The sequence below is a fragment of the Cebus imitator genome, unplaced genomic scaffold (genome assembly GCF_001604975.1).
Source record: "Cebus imitator isolate Cc_AM_T3 unplaced genomic scaffold, Cebus_imitator-1.0 Scaffold0, whole genome shotgun sequence".
Taxonomy (NCBI): domain Eukaryota; kingdom Metazoa; phylum Chordata; class Mammalia; order Primates; family Cebidae; genus Cebus; species Cebus imitator.
Window position 1 is genome coordinate 3,026,757 of NW_016107315.1, and position 20,386 is coordinate 3,047,142.

General features: G+C 37.7%; 1 protein-coding gene across 7 annotated transcripts in view; it reads right to left on the reverse strand.

Annotated features, from left to right (window-relative positions):
• DOCK3 (dedicator of cytokinesis 3) overlaps positions 1-20,386 on the reverse strand; it is a 682,827-nt gene that overhangs the window by 278,696 nt on the left and 383,745 nt on the right. For all 7 annotated transcript variants that reach the window (XM_017497238.2, XM_017497162.2, XM_017497072.2 and 4 more), the window contains one exon: positions 3,282-3,430. In XM_017497238.2, coding sequence (XP_017352727.1) covers positions 3,282-3,430 — 149 coding nt within the window. The remainder of the gene's footprint in view (positions 1-3,281; positions 3,431-20,386) is intronic.

The window sequence follows — 20,386 nt, forward strand, 5'->3', positions numbered from 1 at the left end:
GGAGGGAAAAAAGTGCAAGGGCAAAAAAGGAAGAGAAGGGTGGAGGGAAAAAAGTGCAAGGGGAGGAAGAAAGGAGAAAAAAGGAAAAGAAAAGAAAAAAAGGAGAAATAGAAAACAGTTTTTTTTAAATAGAAAAAAGAAAGGAGAAAAAAAGAAACAGGAAAGAGGGAGAAGTGGGGAGGGGAATAGAACTGTGTTTCTTACTTTTATTTATTAAAATAAGCATATACATACCCCTCCAACACACACACACACACACACACACACACACACACACACACACACACACACACTTCAATGAGAAAAAGTTAGTAATGTAGTTGGAATAGCTCTGTAAATTACTGACAGTTATTTATAATGCTCTGAGCCTTTTTCAAGTACAATTTGAACTTGTTTCTAAGCTATCATTTATATATTTTCAGATTTGATTGTAATATCGGATTCATTTGTTTTTCAAGTTTTATAATAAAGAGGTTTAAGTACTGATAGTTCAGAAATAATTCTATTTACTAGAATCTATATAGTTGCGCTTAAACTGCAACATAATGAATCACACATTTATTAGTGTCCTCAGTTCAAGTGTGACCAATTTACTTGGCACACAATAATGTTATATTTGCAATTACTGTATTTTTATCATTGACTCAAAAATAAAAACAGTGATACCATTTTATAACATTAACATGTTTGGGTTTGAAGAGTTAGAATCAGTAGCTATACTGTACATTAACAGACTATATTTTACTAAGTTTTTACTGCCCAAAGTTAGATTTAGAGAACACTGATCTATGGTATACCTAAATTCATGCTATACACCATTATAGAAGGTAGCCTGTGGTATGTTCCAAGCAGGCCTACTAACAGTCATGAGAGGTACAGTTAAACAAAACAAACAAGGATAGGATGTTGTGGCTTTAAAAAGGTCACAAATAACCAATTTAGGGTTATATTTTCTCTTTTCTACTGATGAACAATGCCACTTTGGGTTTGATCCACTGTTTATTAGATTTCTTGTTGTCTCTTTCTGATTAATTCTTCTACTTTGCAGGAGCACATCCTCAAGTCCTTTTTTAATAAAGGGGTCATGAGAGGTAACTTTTGCGCATCCCTGAATACCTAAAAATGGCTTATGGTTTTATTTGCCCTCTCAATTAGATGGGTAGGTTTTTTTTTTTTTTTTTTTTTTTTAATAAAACTCTGGCTGGTAAATCATTTCCCCACAGAACTCTTGAAGATATTATTTCGTTATCTTCTAGTACCCAGTGTTAATGATAAAACTTTTGAGGATAGTATGACTCTCACTCTTTTGTGAGAGGAACTGTTTTTCTGTCTAAAATCGTTAAATGGTCTTCTCTTCATTACTAGAATATTAAAATATCTTAATGTGCCTTGCTGTGAGGCTGTTTGTTTGTTTTGTTTTCCCATTCATTGTAAGTATTTGATGGGGCCCTTTCAATCTTTTTTTTTAATTGCATTTTGGGGTACATGTGAAGAACATGCAAGATTGTTGCATAGATATAACATGGCAGTGTGATTTGCTGCCTTCCTCCCCTTAAGATTCCTGTTCTTTGGCTCTGATAAATTCTCTATCATTCCTTTAGAATTTCCTCTGTTCTTTTTCTGGAAGGCATAATGTTTAATATCAGACCTCCCTGGGTAGAGCGTTTGTATTGAACTTCTTTCCTCAAGTATTTCCTATATATTTATTTTCTTAGAGATTACATAAAATTTATCTTCTCTGAGTATTTTATTTTGGAAGTTACATTCTCCATTTCTTTTTATATGGCATCTTATTCTACATAATGGGTCTTCTAGATTCTATTTGAGGATATTAAAGTGTTTTTGTTTTCAAGTACTTTATCGATCTCAATTTGCTCTAAGGACAGATTACTTTCTTTGGGTCCAGGTGTTTTGTTCATCTTGATCTCTCTCTTTCCTGTAGAAGGGTTTCTTCAAACATCTGGTGATACTTGATTGTCCATTCAAACTTAAAAGATAGCAGAAGAAATGCAGAATTTTTTTTGTACATGGGTAGGTGACTGGCAAGTTCCCCTCTTTCTGGTAAGTGGCAGCAGTCTGCTCATTATACTTTAAAGTCCTTAAATGCCAGAATGTGGAGGGTTTTGCAAGAAAGTCCCAGTTCACACTCCTATTGCCCAGTTTTCCCCCAGATGGCTGGTTTTTGTATTTGTTTATCTAAAGAAGAAATACCTCACCAGGTTTTCTCCTCATTGACTGGGGTAGGCTGTTCCTTAGTCACTCTTTTAAACCAAGTCATTTTTAAAGCTTCAAGGCCTATCCCACCTTCCATGATTCTGGGAGCTGTGGGGCAGACTGACTGTCTCGTTAACTAAGGTTTCTTCCACATATACTAGGCTTCCTCTGTCATAAATCTTTCACCTCCTTTCCGGCTTCCAGAAATGGGCACATAGGTCTCATTTATTGGTGGGCACCTCCCATTCTTTTTGATTTCTATCATTTCACTGATGTGTTAAAAGTAAAAGGAGCTAAAGACACATACTTAAATATACTTAAGGTATTTGTATATTTTAAGTAGGAGGCAACCTGGTTATTTAAAAGTTCAATGGACCCAATTTTAAAAGAATGAGACAAAAGCACCTGAAATTTATATCAATTATAAAATTATATCAATTATTATATCATTTATATAATATATCAATTACATCAATTATTAAATTGAGGAAGAAAGAAATTCAAATACTATCTACAGTAACTTCCCATACCAAAGTCTTCAAATTGTACTTGTATGGCAATAGCAAATCATAGTCACTACATAAATGTAAGACTATTACTGAATAATAAGGTAGTTAAAAATATTCTGAAGTATAAATGTAGCCAGTTTCCATTTGTAGGTTATGCTCATTCAGATTCACTGTATGGCTATAAAATGTAAAGGACAACAAATTCACATCTGAAGAAAGCACAAAGATAATTTTTAAGTATATTGTGATTAGTAGGTGTATAATCAAGAAATCTGAGGTCAAAGAAATTTAACTTCATCGGATAATCTAGTCCTATTATTTACCTCTTCTTCCCAGGAGCAAAAACAGAGGCTGAAAGAGGTTCAGCAACTAGAACCAGTGAGTATCCTTTGCTAACTAGGACAAATAACTGTTCCCAGCAAAAACGATGAAAGCTTAGTGAAGAGTATAATATTGTCTTTGAATCATTAAAGAGAAGCTTTATATAGGTGTGAACTCCCTGAGGACTGAGTTTTCATAACTGAAACTGAGAGGTACCCAAACAGTTTTCATACTTACTCATTACCCCAGTCCAGGCGCACGGTGATATGCCGCTTAACCTCCCGCACCTGATCCTGAGTCAGGTGACCAGACAGTAGCTGCCTTCGCAGGTCAATAAGTTCATTCATCACATGGCGTAGTTTGTAGAAAAGATCTACTTTGTGTTTCTGAAAGGCCATTTTTGGTGTCGGGTGAAATACAAAAGAGATATGGAAAAGGAATAAAAAGAAAAAGATAAATAGTTAAACTATGAAAGTGCTCATTTCTCTGAACCACTAAGGCAATATAAAGAGGACCTTAATTTTAAAGTCTGAAAGTCATTACCTCCTTCTATCCAAAAATCTCTACATAGTGACATCTAACAAAGTAACATAATTGATCTGGATCATGCAGAAATAGCATTTATCTCTACTCATCCTAGATTATTCATTTCTTTAGTAAATCAAAGTTACTAAACTTAGAACTGAATGTTACACAGGAGCCCAGAGCTGTCTTCTCTCACAGAAGTTGCAGTTCACATATAAACAAAAATTTTAGCAATAACTCTGGTTTCTCCAGGAGGGATATCCAAGTTGGGAGAGGAAGAATCATCTGCCCTATTTTGAAGCACCTAAAGTTTCAATATAAAGCCATAGTCCCTGGAGTTAAATTCACTCCTGATTTCTAAGCCTCATCTAATTTTCTAATTAGCTTTTCTAAACAGTGTGTTGTCCCCTACCTCCCTCTAGCACAACAGATTTCCAGTCATTTCAGTTTAATAAAAATTGTCACCTTTGTAAGAGTTAAATGGAAACATCTTAACAAACTTAATTAAGGACATTATAGTGGTTTTAACCTTAAAAGTAGAAAAATGTAAGTGTCATGAGAATAGATGCTTCAGAAAAAAGATGTAGTTAAAATATTGTATAAATTAAAAAACTGAAGTGCTATTTGCTGATATGTGAAATCTTGATTTTAGAATCTAGGTTTCTGTATAATAATGAAAATTCTAAGGATGCAACCTATCTATAAATAATGCTTCTAAAGGTAGATTAAGATGTTAGTAAAATATCTATAGGAGATTTGCCCTAAAAAAGATGTTTGCCAAAATAAGCTCAAGTCAAAGTAGCTATAAATAAAATTAGCTATCCAGCAAATCACAAAACAGTAGAATCAGCTAGTGTTTTGAGGTAGTAGTGATCTTATGATTAAAACATTTGGAACATTATACTACTTAGAAATCATCTAATGTGACTTTTTCTATTAAGAAACAAGATCTCACTCTGTCCCCCAGGCTAGAGTGCAGTACTATAATCATAGCTTACTGCAGTCTCCATCTCCTGGGCTTGAGCAATCCTCCCAACTCAGCCTCCTGAGTGGCTGGGATTATAGGCCTGGCTATTTTTTTTTAAAATTATTTTTATTTTTTTAGAGATAGGGTCTTGATATGTTTCCTAGCTGGTCTCAAACTCCCAGGCCCAAGTAATCCTCCTGTCTTGGCCTCCCAAAGTGCTGGGATTAGAGGCATGAGCCACCATGCCTGGTCCCATTAGACTTTTAAAGATCCACCTTAAAGAGAAATTATTTTTAACTAGAAGATGTTAGGAATCGTACACTCTTAACTTCTTCTTCTTCCCCTTTCTTTAGTTGATGAACCAAAGAAGAAAAGTTAAGTGTCTTGATGGTATACAATGCTGGCAAAAAGTGAGAACTCACAAATTTCTGCCAGCTCAAAAACCAGCAAAGCCTAAGCAAACTATATCATCTGGAAAATTGGATCTTGAAGATTAAACAATAAAGGCAATGTGATATTTGTTTCCAATACATACATTTCTTATTGCTAAAACAAAGCCACCTGTTTAAGTGTAAAACAGAAAGTTTGAATTATTATTTTCCTGTCAAAGCCTATATGATAGTCTATTGCATGTATACATCCACAATCATTCATTCATCCAATTAACAAATGCTTGTGCAGCACCTGCTGAATACTAACACTTTGTTGTGATCAAGAGTCCCTGCTCTCATTTGTTCTAGAGAGCAGGCAATAGGCAAATCATTAATAATGGTAATATATTATACAAAAAAGAAAAATCAGAGTGGCCAACGGTAGGCTGGCTAGGGCACTGGGGAAGGTACTGCTTTAGGTGGAGTCGTCAGGGAAAAACTTTTTGGGAGGTGAACTTTGAGAATACAACTGAGTGAAGTAAGTTGGCAACATTTAAGAAAACCAAGGAAGTTTTTCAGGCATGAGAAACAAATGCAAAGGCTTTGAGGTGGAAGTAAACTTGGCATGTTCAGGAAGAACAAAATCAGTGTGCCATGAGCAAAGTGAACAAAGGGAAATTGCTGACGCACAGAGGAAGCAGGGACCATATTAAACAGAGATCTCGTAAACCACCTTTAGGACTTTGGCTTTTATTCTAAACAAGATGGGAAGTCACTGGAGATTTGGAGCAGAAGAGTGATGTGATATGACTTAAGTCTTGAAAGCATCACTCTGAGTGCTCTGTTGAAGAAAAACCATAAAAAGGCAAAGAGGAGGGCAGGGATTCCAATCAGGAGGCTATTTAGTGCAAGAATTCATAGCATAACGGCTGCTTGGATGAAGGTAAGAATGGTGATATTAAGAAGGGAGTGGAGTTTTGGCCAGGCGCGGTGGCTCATGCCTGTAATTCCAGCACTTTGGGAGGCCGAGGCGGGTGGATCACGAGGTCAAGAGATAAGACCATCCTGGCCAACATGGTGAAACCCGGTCTCTACTAAAAATACAAAAATTAGCTGGGCATGGTGGCGTGTGCCTGTAGTCCCAGCTATTAGAGGGTGAGGCAGAAGAATGGCTTGAACCTGGGAGGCAGAGGTTGCAGTGAGCTGAGATTGCGCCACTGCACTCCAGCCTGGGTGACAGAGCAAGACTCTATCTCAAAAAACAAACAAACAAACAAAAAAAACCTCAGCAACAACAACAACAACAACAAAACCTTGACATGTTTTGTAGGTAAAGGTGCCAGAATTTGCCAATAGACTAGATGTGGGTTATGAACAGTGTAAAGTATCACTCTTGTTTTGTGGCCTGGAAAGCATATCTAGAAGAAGAAAACTAAGTTTAATTTTGAACATGCCAAGTCTGACACTGATTTCCAACATTCAGAGGTTAGGAAAGTGAGAAGTATTTAGCACAGGAAACTAAGAAGGAGTAAGCAGTGAGGTGAGAGGAAAAGCAGGAAAGTATGTGTCATGAAAGCCAAATGAAAACTGGATTCTAAGGAGGACTCTATCAAATGCATTGGGGGGTATTAAATAAATATGGACTGAGAATTGGCCAGGAGATTTGGCATTGTGGTGGCTGTCACTGACAGGAATAGTTTCAACAAAACTGTTGGAGTGAGTTCCAGTGAGACTGTGAGAGGAAAAAGGAGAAAAGAGCACAGACAACTCTCTTGAAGAATCTACAGTAACTAAAAGCAGAGAAATGAGGTAGTAGAATACAACTGTGTGGTTAAAGGAGGGTTTTTACAAAAAATATTTGATAAAATTTCAAGCTGTATTTTGAAGGGAGTAATTTAGTAGAGGGAGAAAATTTGATGATGTAGGTGTTAAATCCTTGAGTAGCCATGAAGAGACAGATCCTGGGAAAAAAAGGGGAGGGTTTGATTTAGGTAAGAGGCTTGATACTCTGTATCACCTATCTATTTCCTCACAGAGAGGAAAGGTACAGACTGGGTAATGATGCAGGTAGCTGGTAGATGTGGCAATAAGAGAACGAAAATTTTCCTCTGCTTTATTCTCAGAGAAATGAAAAGCAACATCATCAGCTGAGAGTGAATAGAGTTGGAAGGGGTATTTCAGGTTTGAGAACAGAGAAAACAATATAAAACCGTCTCTTACAGAGCTGGTGACTCGAATTGACTGGAAAGTTAGTTCCATTGCTAGGTAGTTTTGAGATTTGTGAAAACTAAAAGTAATGTGTGTGTTTGTGTGTGTGTGTGTGTGTGTGTGTGTTTTGTAGCCAAGTCTAAGGAAGTGTATTGATACTGAAGCATCATGTGTATTTATGTACATGTGTGCTATGGTCCAAATGTCTGCACTTCCCCCCTACACACAAATTCATATGTCGAAATCCTAACCCTCAAGGCAATGGTATTAGGAGATGAAACTATTTGGGAGATAATTAGGTCATAAGGGCCGAGAATGGGATTAGTGCCCTTATAGAACTGGCCCAAGGCCATTATCCTAAGAAAATTAATGCAGAAACAGAAAACCAAACACTGTACGTTCTCATTTACAGGTGGGAGCTAAACACTGGGTACTCATGAACATAAAGACGACAATAGACACTAGGGAAGGTGGGATACAAGGGTTGAAAAATTACCTGTTGGGTACTATGTTGACTACCTGTGTGAGGGGACTATTCATATACTAAATGTCAGAATCATGCAATATACCCATGTAACAAACCTACACATGTACTCCCAGATCTAAAATAAAAGTTAAAATTATTTTACACATATGTATGTATACACATGCACACACACAGCCAAATTTCCTATTAAGCCTTAATTAAATATTTGTATTCATTACCTTAAAAAATAAAATAGACCCAAGGGGAAGGTCCTTTCATCCCTTCTCCCATGTGAAGCCATAGCAGGAAGGTGCAAACTATGAGGAAGTGGACCCTCACCAGACCTGAATCTGCCAATTCCTTGATCCTGGACTTCTCAGCCTCCAGAAATATGATAAACTTCTGTTGTTTATAAACTGTTCAACTTATGAAACTTGTTATAGCAGCCCAACAAACTAAGATGGTATATATGTATTATGTATGCATATATTTATACATATATATGTACATGTATATGCCACACATGCACACATAATATATACATAAATGCACAATACACATATAGAGTATCTATGCCATACACACACACTCACAGTATCTATGCAAGATTATACAAATGTAGTCTTTTAAGGCATTGTACATGTTTTTTTTTTAACCAAAAGTTTCACAGATTGCATTTTCCAAAGAAAACTATAATATCTCTGATGCCAAGTTGTCTTTTGCAATAATGTGACTTTGATACTCCTCCAGCATGACATAGAGTCTATTTCTCCACAGTTTTGAATATGGGCAGGCCCTGAGAATGCTCTGACGAACAGACATGACAGCAGTGAGCTAGGCCAGCTCTCAGCCTTTAACTAGTCTGGCTGCTTCTGCTCCCTGCATTTTGGAATGCATGTTCTTGGGAGCTACATGCTGAGGCCATAAGCATGGAGTCTCAATGGCGTGAGTGAGCAATCTTGGATACCTAGCCCAGCTGAGCCTTCAGAGGACTACAGCCCCTACCAATATCCAATTGCAACAGAATGAAAAGTGCCTGAGTTCACTCTATCCAGAAAAGAATGAAATATATAGTTATTTTAAGCCACTAAGCTTTGGATAGTTTGTTATATAGGTAATTGAAACAGCTACATAATTTTTTTCAATAGAAAATCAGTTGTTTCCAAATATATAAAAATGAAATTACTTATCCTACACCAATTATAGTAGCACCAAGTAAAGCAGCACTGTTATTATAATCAATGTGGTGTTAATTTCTTTTTCCAGGCCAACCTAATGACCTCTCTGACCAGAGACCGTAGCAGTAGAGACTCCACCAACATTGCTCTGACACCACACTGTGCTCTTGGGTTTAGTGTAAGACAGCATATACCACTCAAGGTGAGCAATCTGGGTGACTAGCACCAGAGCACACAATTCACCTAGAATCATTTGATACCACAAAACAGATGAATACCTCACTCAGGAAAAATAATCCATTTCTACTTAGAGACCTGCTCCTTGGTGGATTAAATTAACAGTATAATTAAGTTAGCATTACAGGTTTTGTTTTCTGGCACAATCATCCCTATTTCCTGGCAGTGCTAAAATAAAAGGAAAATTCCATGAGGAGGAGGTTGGGTAGAAGAAACCTGTATAGTTCATCTTAGCAACACATCCAGCCTCTCCAAAAGCTCTACAGACTAATATTTGTCAGGATCAGTCACAGATTATTTGGAAAGTACACTGAAGAGTCAGCAGAAACCATAAATTTAGAATGATTAAACTACTTTACAAACATGCCAAGTAAAATTTGCCTCGTTGTGAAACGATCCTTGAAACTTTGGAGAAAAAAAGAATAAGTTTTAGTGCTCCTGTTTTAAATATAATTTTTGCTAAACTATTTTTAACCCAGTAAGGAAAGAAAGGTTGTGCCACAGTGATGCCTCTAAGTTAGTAAATGAGAAAAGTTGTAGGGCATTCGCCAGAAAGTATATTACATTTCTTTTAAAACTACATAGGCTTAAAGACCAATTAATATAAGCTAAAACAGCATCATAAAAATCTAATTAAGGGAAAATTACATCAGAAATACTGCTCTCCTCTAAGAGAATAACGTGCTGCCATGAGTACTAGAAGTTTTACATCAAAATCATTTAATGGGAGTTAAACATTCCATTTAAATTTCAAGTTGTGAGAAGATTAACAGATCTCCCCTGTTTTACATTTTCTTTTTGAATATTCCTTTATTTAAACATATGTACATGATTTTTTCTCACTTTCTTTGAAATTAACCATTAAAAACTTGAGTTTATTCAAAACTCCCAAAACAGTATTCTTTTTTCCATTGATACTAATAATCACGTCTCTTCCCATGAGGTAATGCCTAATCCTATTCTAAATGTTTTCTTATATTCCCAAGCTCATCCCAATATAATGAAAAAATTACAGTATTTGCAACCCTAACGACCTTTAGGTCAAAAATACTTTTAAACCCAGGAATCTAAACTTTATTTTAGGTTGCTGAACAACATAGTTAGCAACTGAGTATAAAACATAGAAATTTTTGTGGAAAAAAAACAGTATCTAAACCAAAGCTAATTCACATTGATTTTCAAGTACATATTTGCAACAAACGAAAATGCAAAGAAGCAATATGAAAATTCTTTTTCTCTTCACTAATATGAGGAAGTGTCTATACAATATCTATTTCCTTGGCACATGCATCTAGCTCTTCCACCTCTCAAGGGAGACGATGCCATCCTCACTCTAACCCTAGCCCCAATACATCCTCCATTAAAAACTTGATATTTCAAATAACAAAGACCTTTATAGCTCTAATCCTGTTTTACAACACACATATTACAGGACAGCTAAGACCTGTAAAAGTCTTTCTATTCCATAGAGCACATCTTCATAAGAAGGGAACAAAGCCAAAAGTAGAAAGGTAGAAAAAATATTAGAGCTAGGAAAATGGAGTCTGTAGTTGCTGAAGTCATCCATTCATGGATGGATAGATGCCAAGTGAAGGGCATCCATTCACAATTCTGAACAAGGTAGACTTACCTGCCAGTGGGCAATGGACAGCTGAGGCATTCTCAGGCCACAAACACTCCTACTACACAAGACACATCAAATCTTTACTTAAAGTCAGTACTTAATGTGTCCATAGGCATCTCTTCTTAGGGAGACTAATAAAAAGCCAGCCTCAATCCTTCCCATGTATATTTACCCCTTCCACCAAACACTGAAGGTGAAAACTGGAAAGCGGATGACTTGTCAGAGAATGGAAAACTGAAAAGCCCTATGGGTAGAGTGGAGGAGGACAAGTAAGGAGAGTGGGAAATAGGCAAGAAATCAGTATGAAACAAGCCTCTGCAGAAAGGCTCTGGGATTGGAGGTACCAGAAACCTCTGAAGCATAGCAGTATTCTCCCCTTTTCCCCCAAACACCTGCCCAGTGCCCTTTCCACACTGAGATCCCCAAATGTTAACAACCAGGCTGACACCTTCATATTAAAAAGAATGGAGAAGATTCCTTTTTAGGAAAACTCAGCCTAAGGGAAAGGATCCAGAAATATTAACAGCTGCTCTACTTTTTCCATGAAAAGCTATATTAATATTAAATGTAAATGGGCTAAATGCCCCAATCAAAAGACACATACTGGCAAATTGGATAAAGAGTCAAGACCCATTGGTGTGCTGTATTCAGGAGACCCATCTCACATGCAAAAACACACATAGGCTCAAAATAAAGAGATAGAGATAGAGGAAGATTTACCAAGCAAATGGAGAGCAAAATAAAGCAGGGGTTGCAATCCTAGTCTCTGATAAAATAGACTTTAAACCAACAAAGAACAAAAGAGACAAAGAAGGGCATTACATAATGGTAAAGGGATCAATGCAACAAGAAGAGCTATCCTAAATATATATGCACCCAATACAGGATGACTCAGATACATAAAGCAAGATCTTAATGACTTACAAAGAGACTTAGACTCCTACAAACTAATAGTGGGAGACTTTAACACTCCACTGTCAATATTAGACAGATCAATGAGACAGAAAATTAACAAGGATATCCAGGACTTGAATTCAGATCTGGACCAAGTGGACCTAATAGATATCTACAGAACTCTCCCCCCCAAATCCAGAGAATATACATTCTTCTCAGCACCACATCACACTTACTCTAAAATTGAGCAAATAATTGGAAATAAATCACTCCTCAGCAAATGCAAAAGAACAGAAATCATAACAACCTAACTCTCAGACCACAATGCAATCAAATTAGAACTCAGGATTAAGAAACTCACTCAAAAAACTGAAAAACCTGATCCTGAATGACTACCGGAAAAATAATGAAATGAAGGCAGAAAAAAAGATGTTCTTCGAAACCAATAAGAACAAAGACACCACATACCAGAATCTTTGAGACACATTTAAAGCAGTGTCTAGAGGGAAATTTATAGCAATAAATGCCCACATGAGAAACAAGGAAAGATCTAAAATTGATACGCTAATGTCAAAATTAAAAGAACTAGAGGAGCAAGATAAAACACATTCAAAAGCTAGCAGAAGACATGAAGTAACTAAGATCAGAGTAGTACTGAGGAGACAGAGACACAAAATACTCTTCAAAAAAATTAATGAATCCAGGAGCTGGTTTTTTGAAAAGACCAACAAAATAGATAGACTGCAAGCCAGACTAATAAAACAGAAAGAGAGAAGAATCAAATAGATGCAATAAAAAATGATAAAGGGGATATCACCACCAATTCCACAGAAATACGAACTACCATCAGAGATTACTATAAACACCTCTTTGCACATAAACCAGTAAATCTATATTCCTGGACACTTACACCTCCCAAGACTAAACCAGGAAGAAGTCGAATCCCTGAATAGATCAATAACAAGGTGTGAAGTTGAGGCAGCAATTGATAGCCTACCAACCAAAAAAAGTCCAGGATCAGATGGGTTCACAGCCGAATTCTACCAGACATACAAAAAGGAGCTGGTACCATTCCTTCTGAAACTATTCCAAACAATACAAAAAGAGGGAATTCTTCCCAAATCATTTTATGAGACTAACATCATCCTGATGCCAAAAACTTGTAGAGACACAACTAAAAAAGAAAACTTCAGGCCAATATCCATGATGAACACTGATGAGAAAATCTTCAATAAAATACTGGCAAACTGAATCCAACAGCATATCAAAAAGCTTATCCATCATGATCAAGTCGGCTTCATCCCAGGGATGAAAGGCTGGTTCAACATATGCAAATCTATACACGTTATCCATCCCATAAACAGAACCACTGACAAAAACCACATGATTATCTCAATAGATGCACAGAAGGCCTTCAACAAAATTCAACAGCCTTTTATGCTAAAAATTCTCAATAAGTTAGGTATTGATGGAACATATCTCAAAATAATAAAAGGTATTTATAATAAACCCACAGCCAGTATCATACAGAATGGGAAAAAAACTGGAAGCATTCCCTTTGAAAACCGGCACAAGACAAAGGCGCCCTCTCTCACCATTCCTATTCAACATAGTATTGGAAGCTCTGGCCACAGCAATCAGGCAAGAAAAATAAATAAAGGGTATTCAATTAGGAAAAGAGGAAGTCAAATTGTCTCTATTTGAAGATGACACGACTGTATATTTAGAATACCCATTGTCTCAGCCCCAATCTCTTAAGATGATAAGCAACTTCAGCAAAGTTTCAGGATAAAATAATAAATGAGCAAAAATCACAAGCATTCCTGTACACCAACAACAGACAGAGAGCCAAATCATGAGCAAACTCCCATTTACAATTGCTACAAAGAGAATAAAATACCCAGGAATATAACTAAAAAGGGACGTGAAGGACCTCTTCAAGGAGAACTACAAACCACTGCTCAAGGAAATAAGAGAGGACACAAACAGATGGAAAAATATTCCATGCTCATGGTTAGGAATAATCAATATCATGAAAATAGCCATATAGCCCACAGCAATTTATAGACTCAATGTTATCCCCATCAAGCTACCATTCACCTTCTTCGCAGAAGTGAAAAAAACAACCTTAAACTTCATATGAAACCAAAAAACAGTCTGCATAGCCAAGACAATCCTAAGCAAAACAAAAACAAAAACAAAAAACAAAGCTGTAGGCATCATGATACCTGACTTCAAACTATAATACAAGGCTACAGTAATCAAACAGCATGGTACTGGTACCAAAACAGAGACATAGACCAATGCAACAGAACAGAGACCTCAGAAATAACACCACACATCTACAACTATCTGATCTTTGACAAACCTGACAAAAACAAGCAATGGGGAAAGGATTCCATGTTTAATAAATGGTGTTGGGAAAACTGGCTAGCCATGTGCAGAAAGCTGAAACTGGACCCCTTCCTTACACTTTATACAAAAATTAACTCCAGATGGATTAAAGATTTAAACATAAGACCTAACACCATAAAAACCCTAGAAGAAAACCTAGGCAATACAGCAACCAACAGAATGGGAAAAAAGTTTTGCAACCTACCCATCTGACAAAAGGTTAATATCCAGTATGTACAAAGAACTTAAACAAATTTACAAGAAAAAAACAAATGACCCCATCAAAAAGTGGACAAAGGATATGAATAGACACTTTTCAAAAGAAGACATTAATGTAGCCAACAAACATATGAAAAAATGCTCACCATCACAGGTCATTAGAGAAATACAAATCAAAACCACATGGAGATACCACCTCATGCCAGTCAGAATGGCAATCATTAAAAAATCTGGAGACAATAGATTCTGGAGAGGATGTGGAGAAATAGGAATGCTTTTACACTGTCAGTGGGAGTGTAAATTAGTTCAACCATTGTGGAAGACAGTGTGGTGATTCCTCAAGGATCTAGAAATAGAAATACCATTTGACCCAGCAATCCCATTACTGGGTTTTTAACAAAAGGATTATAAATCATTCTATTATAAAGACACATGCACACATACGTTCATTGTGGCACTGTTTATGATAGCAAAGACTTGGAACCAACCCAAATGCACATCAATGATAGACTGGATAAAGAATATGTGGCACATATATACCATGCAGCCATAAAATGGATGAGTTCATGTCCTTTGCAGGGACATGGATGAAGCTAGAAACAATTATTCAGCAATCTGACACCAGAACAGAAAACCAAACACTGCATGTTCTCACTCATAAGTGTTTGTTGAACAATGAGAACACATGGACACAGGGAGGGGGACATCACACACTGGGGCCCATTGAGGGGCAGAAGAGCTAGGGGAGGAAGAGCAGGGATGGGGTGATTGGGGAGGGATGACATTAGGAGAAATATTTAATGCAGATGATAAGGGGATGGATGCAGCAAACCATCATGGCACATATATACCTATGTAACAATCTTGCACAATCTGCACATGTACCCCAGAACTTAAAGTATAATTAAAAAATAAGGAAAATAAAAATAAAAGAACTAGAAAAAAAAGTTATGCCCTCTTCTAATCACTCTATAGTAATGCTCACCAATTGATAAATACTAGCCCAATTCGCAGAGCTTTCTTTCAACATTTTAATGCCTCATTCTTAAATACGAATGGACAAAGAAAACCATTTCATAAGGAAAGCTTCCGACATGAAGGAAAGAGACCAAAACATTCAGAAAAACAGATATTGGGAGAAATGAACAGAATGACAGGAATAAAAGAAAATTTCAAAGAAACAATAATTAATATTTTATGAGAGCAAAGAAATTATAGCACATCTATCCAAAGAAGAATAGGGCATAATAGAGGGCTAACCCAAAAGGGATTTTGGAAGATAAAAGCAAGATAGTTGTAATCTAATATTTAAAAAATATTAAAATAATAGAACACAAAATTGAGGAATCCTGCCTAAAATTAGATTCAAAAGGTAATGCAATGCAATGGATAAATGGGAGAGAAAATGTAAGAAAATTGGTGAATCATTTGAAGATGTCCAACTCTAATCAAAGGGCTCTAGGAAGAGAGAACTGTGAAAACAAAGAGGAGGAAACCATCAAAAAACAAAATACAAATAAATGTCCCAGAATTTAAAGAAATTAGTTTTTAGGCTAAAAAAAATGGCTGATAAGCCAGCATTATCAATGAAAAAAAATATATAACTATAGCAAATCACTGTAAAATTTCAGAATACTGGGGACAAAGAGATAATATTACATATTTCATTAAAAATAACTTGTCAATAAAAGGATTAGGAACTAGAAGGGCACTGGGACAGAACATGGAATATCTCAACAAAACTGGAAGCGACAAAATAATGAACCAATGCTTTTAACAGTCTTCATCTTATTTGTAACAAAGAGGTATATATCCAGCCAAACTATCAATCAAGGGTAAGGGTAAACTAAATACATTTTAAATATATAAAACCTCAAAAATAAAAATTCTCCCACATTTTTTTTTTTCAGGAAGCTGCGGGGCAAGTGCTTCACCAAATGAAGTTAACCAATAATTAAGGTAACACTGACTTAACCTAAGAGACAAAGGGACCAAGAGAGAAACAAAGAAAATTCTCAGGTTAGATTAACAAAGAAGGTGGCAGGGGTTCAATGCAGGATATAATTGAGAAAAAAAAATCAAGTAATAAAATACCTGAAATGCTTGAACATACTGAAAGATTTTCATTTATGCCACAAGACCAAAATGTAGAAAACAGAGGAAATAAAGCAAATTAAAAAGGAGAAACAATTATTAACTATAAAAAAAACAAAGTTACACACAAAAAGAAATGCAACCTTAATTCACTATATGTGAAAGTGGCTACACAGACAAAGTAACAACTAAACATTGATTCAAATGGTGATACAACTAGTTTGGAAGTATTAAAAGAGGGGAAAGTACCTATGGAGGAATAAGAGCATTTGGAGATTAATTTTTATCTCCTATAATAAGGAGATAATTAAACTATAACTTAAGTAGAAAAAAAATCAAGATATTCATTAAAATAACATTATTTAGAAATATAAAATACCAGAAGAAACAGCTAAAGGGGCTTAAAAAAATGTGGCATGAGAATCAGGAATGGGGAGAGATAGGGCCAGGAATTTAAAGCTGCTTTTTTGTAGTAGCTTTAGTATATGACTTAAAAATCCACATACACATTTATCTTTGATTTTTTTTTAAAGATGAAACTGGATAATCCTTACTATAAAGGGCCCTCCTTCATCCCCCACCCGAACTGGGTTGCTATGGGTCACAAAGTTCAGCAGAGTCTCAATTTAGCCCTCACAGCTATTTATTACTTTAAATAAATAGAACCAGCCAAACATGTACTAGTGCAACGATCCCTCTCAGAATCAACACAAAAGCTAGACAGTTTATATATCTCATTCCTAGAGTAGATGAGAAATGAAACACATTCTACAACAAAAGGATGCCCTAGGGAAAGCTCTGTCCCTTGATTACATATAGCATCTGTCCCTTCACAGCTTTCACACTAGTGACAGTACATACAAGGCAGAAATTATAGCAACTACCCTGCCAACCAAGCCCCTTCAAGGTCTGAGTCACCCTGCTAAGGCAAAGAAAGGAAAAAAGCAGAAGGTGCACATTGGCATGCAAACTGTCTAGAGATGCAGCAGGCTCAGTCCTTTCATACTAAAAGAGCTGAAATTGCAAGGGCATACAGGAATTCTCTATTAAAGGCATTATATTGCATTAACTATTACCTCTAGTTTACTCTAGTCCATTCATTCATTCATTTTTGAGACAGGGTCTTGCTCTGTTTCTTAGATTGGAGTACAGTGGCGCAATCACGGCTCACTGCGGCCTTAGCTTCCCAGGCTCCAGTGATGCTGCCACCTCAGCCTCCCAAGTAGCTGGGACAATAGACACACACCACTATGCCCAGCTAATTTTTCACATTTTGTAGAGACCAGGTCTTGCCATGTTGCCCAGGCTGGACTTGAACTCCTAGGCTCAAGCTATCCACCAGTCTTGGTCTTTTAAAGTGCTGGGATTACAGGCATGAGCCACTGCACCCAGCCTACTGTAGTCCTTTTGAATGACTCTGTCTTACCTATTGAAAAAAAAAAAAGGTGAGAACTTAAAAAAAAAAAAATCTGTGAAATTTATCCAGATCATTTACTGCGTTCCTACTACTCATCCTTCCTCTGGAGTTTCATAATTCTTTAATATAGAGATAATACAGCATAGTGGATGATATAGTTAAAATACCCCCTCCAAATCTCATGTTGAAATGTAATCCCTAGTATTGGAGGTAAGGACTGGTGAGAGGTGTTTGGATCATGGGTGTATCCCTCATGAATGGCTTAGCCCTACCTACTTGGAGATGAGTAAGTTCACACGAGATTTGGTTGTTTAAAAGTGTATGGCATCTCCCCACCCCCTTGCTCCCACTCTTGTCATGTGATGTGTCTGCCCCCACTTTGCCTTCTGACATGAGTAAAAGCTCTCTAAGGCCTCCCAAGAAGCTGAGCAAATACAAGGCCATGCTTGTACAATCTACAGAATTGTGAGCCAATTAAATCTCTTTTCTTTGTAAATTATCCAGTCTCAGATATTCCTTTATAGCTGCACAAGAATGGCCTAAAAAAATGGGAAAGGGTATTGGCTTTAGAGTCAGAATGGTTGGTTTTCTGTCTCAACTCTGCCAACTATAGTACCTTAGGAAAATTTACTAACTGCTTGTGTGCCCCAATTTGCTCATCCTTTTACAAAAAGAAAAAAGAATAAGGTAATCTGCCAAGGATTATTACAGGGTTTAGCTGTGCCTGGTACCTAGTAAGGGCTCTGGGATTGTAATTATTACCACAGTACACTCATTGCCTTCCCTCTAAAAGACACTCTGCTCTGATCCTGGCTCCCAAACATCATCAAGTCTTCTAGTTATGTTTCCAAACAATGACCAAGGCACCTCCGCCAGGACACCATATCTGGCCTTTGCTCTTGAGTCTTATGTGTACCTCTCTAATAATAATCCTTTTCAACCTCCCACAGGTAACTATGCTCTTAATTTGTATACTTTTGTTCCTTTAAATTTAACGACAAGTACTTATATATCTCTTTTAAAAGTACTGTTTGGTTTTATCTATTTTTTAAAATCTTTATATGAAGAAATTCTGTATCTCTTGACTAAGTCAATCTCTACTTGCCTATTTTTAAAAAATTTTATGTGGGGTGATCAATCCAAGATGGCTGCTTAGGAACAGCTAAGGATTGCAGCTCCCAGTGAAAGCGCAGAGGGTGAGTGGATGCCGTGTTTTTATTGCCCACAGACTAGGAAATTCCCAGGAGGAGGAGCTCCACAGGTCACCAGCGCAGCTGTTTCGGCCAGCATGGCTGTGCCGGCCGGTGCCGCTGCTTTGCCCGGCACAGCTGCTTTGTTGGTGCCCTGGAGCAGCGGTTCTCCATACAAAATACACCGGTCCGGGTGCCCTTTTGGCTGACGATTGGAGCCACGGGAAGTCGCCCATTCGTCTGTTTAAAAAGGGGACTGAGCAGGGAACCAGGACAGTAGATTCCAGAGCAAAAAAAGCACCACGAATCTCAGTGCTGCTGTTTAAGCCAGCACAGTGAGTTGTCGCACGGGAAAAAACACACACTACGGCACCTCTTCAACAGGTGACTGGAACACCAACTTGAAAAAAAAAAAAAGGCTCTGAGGCAGGGAGCCAGGCGATCAGGCTCAGCTGGTCACACCCCCACAAAAGAACAGCAATCAGAAACTCTATGGATTGAGAGTTTCACAGCAGGTGCAGCTGAGCCCTGGACGGTCCAGCTTTGTGGGGGGGGCCTCCGCCATTACCAAGGCAGCCCACCACTACGGAGGTAGTCAGCCAATGCTGAGGCAGCCCGCTGTTGCCAAGGCAACCGGCCACTACAGAGAGACTCCACCTTAACAGGGGCGGGCCACCCTTGCCCAGGCAGTTCTAACTACACCCATACAAACAGGACTGCAGGGAAGTTCACTCAGCAGCTGGGCAGAGCCCACAGCAGCTCAGCAAAGCCTCTACAGGCAGACAGTGACTAGGCTGCCTCCTTGCTGGGCAGGGCAGCTCTGAAGGAAAAAAAAAAAGAAGAGAGAAGGCAGCAGCATAACCGAAACTCATAAAGCCCTAAATCCCTGGGACAGAGCACCTGGGAACAAAAAGCAGTTTATGAGTTCTGCTGCAGCAGACCTAAACGTACCTGCCCAGCAGCTCTAAATGAACAATGGAGCTCACAGCTCAGCATTTGAGCTCCTATAAAGAAGAGACCGTCTCCTCAAGCAGCTCCCTGACCCCAAATCCAAAGAGCCACCTCATAAAGGAGAGATCAGATTGACACTTGGCGGGTATCCTTCTGGGACAAACACAGCAGAAGAAGAAAACTGGTAACAACCCTTACTGTTCAGCAGCTGCTGCAGGTGATCCCCAGGCAAGCAGGGCCTGGAGTGGACCTCAGCAGAACTACAGCAGAGGGGCCAGACTGTCAGAAGGAAAACCAAGAAACAGAAATAACCTCACTATGAACAAACAGAACGTCCACTCAGAGGCCCAATCTGAAAGCCAGAAACTACAAAGACAACAGGTGCATAAATCCATAAAGATGGGAAGAAACCAGCGAAAAAAGGATGAAAACACCCGAAACCAGAACACCTCTCCTCCTACAAGGGATCACAACTCCCCAACAGCGAGGGAACAAGGTTGGAGGGAGAACGAGTGTGATGAAATGACAGAATCAGACTTCAGAAGGTGGGTAGTAAGAAACTTCTGTGAACTAAAGGAACATATTCTAAACCAATGCAAAGAAACTA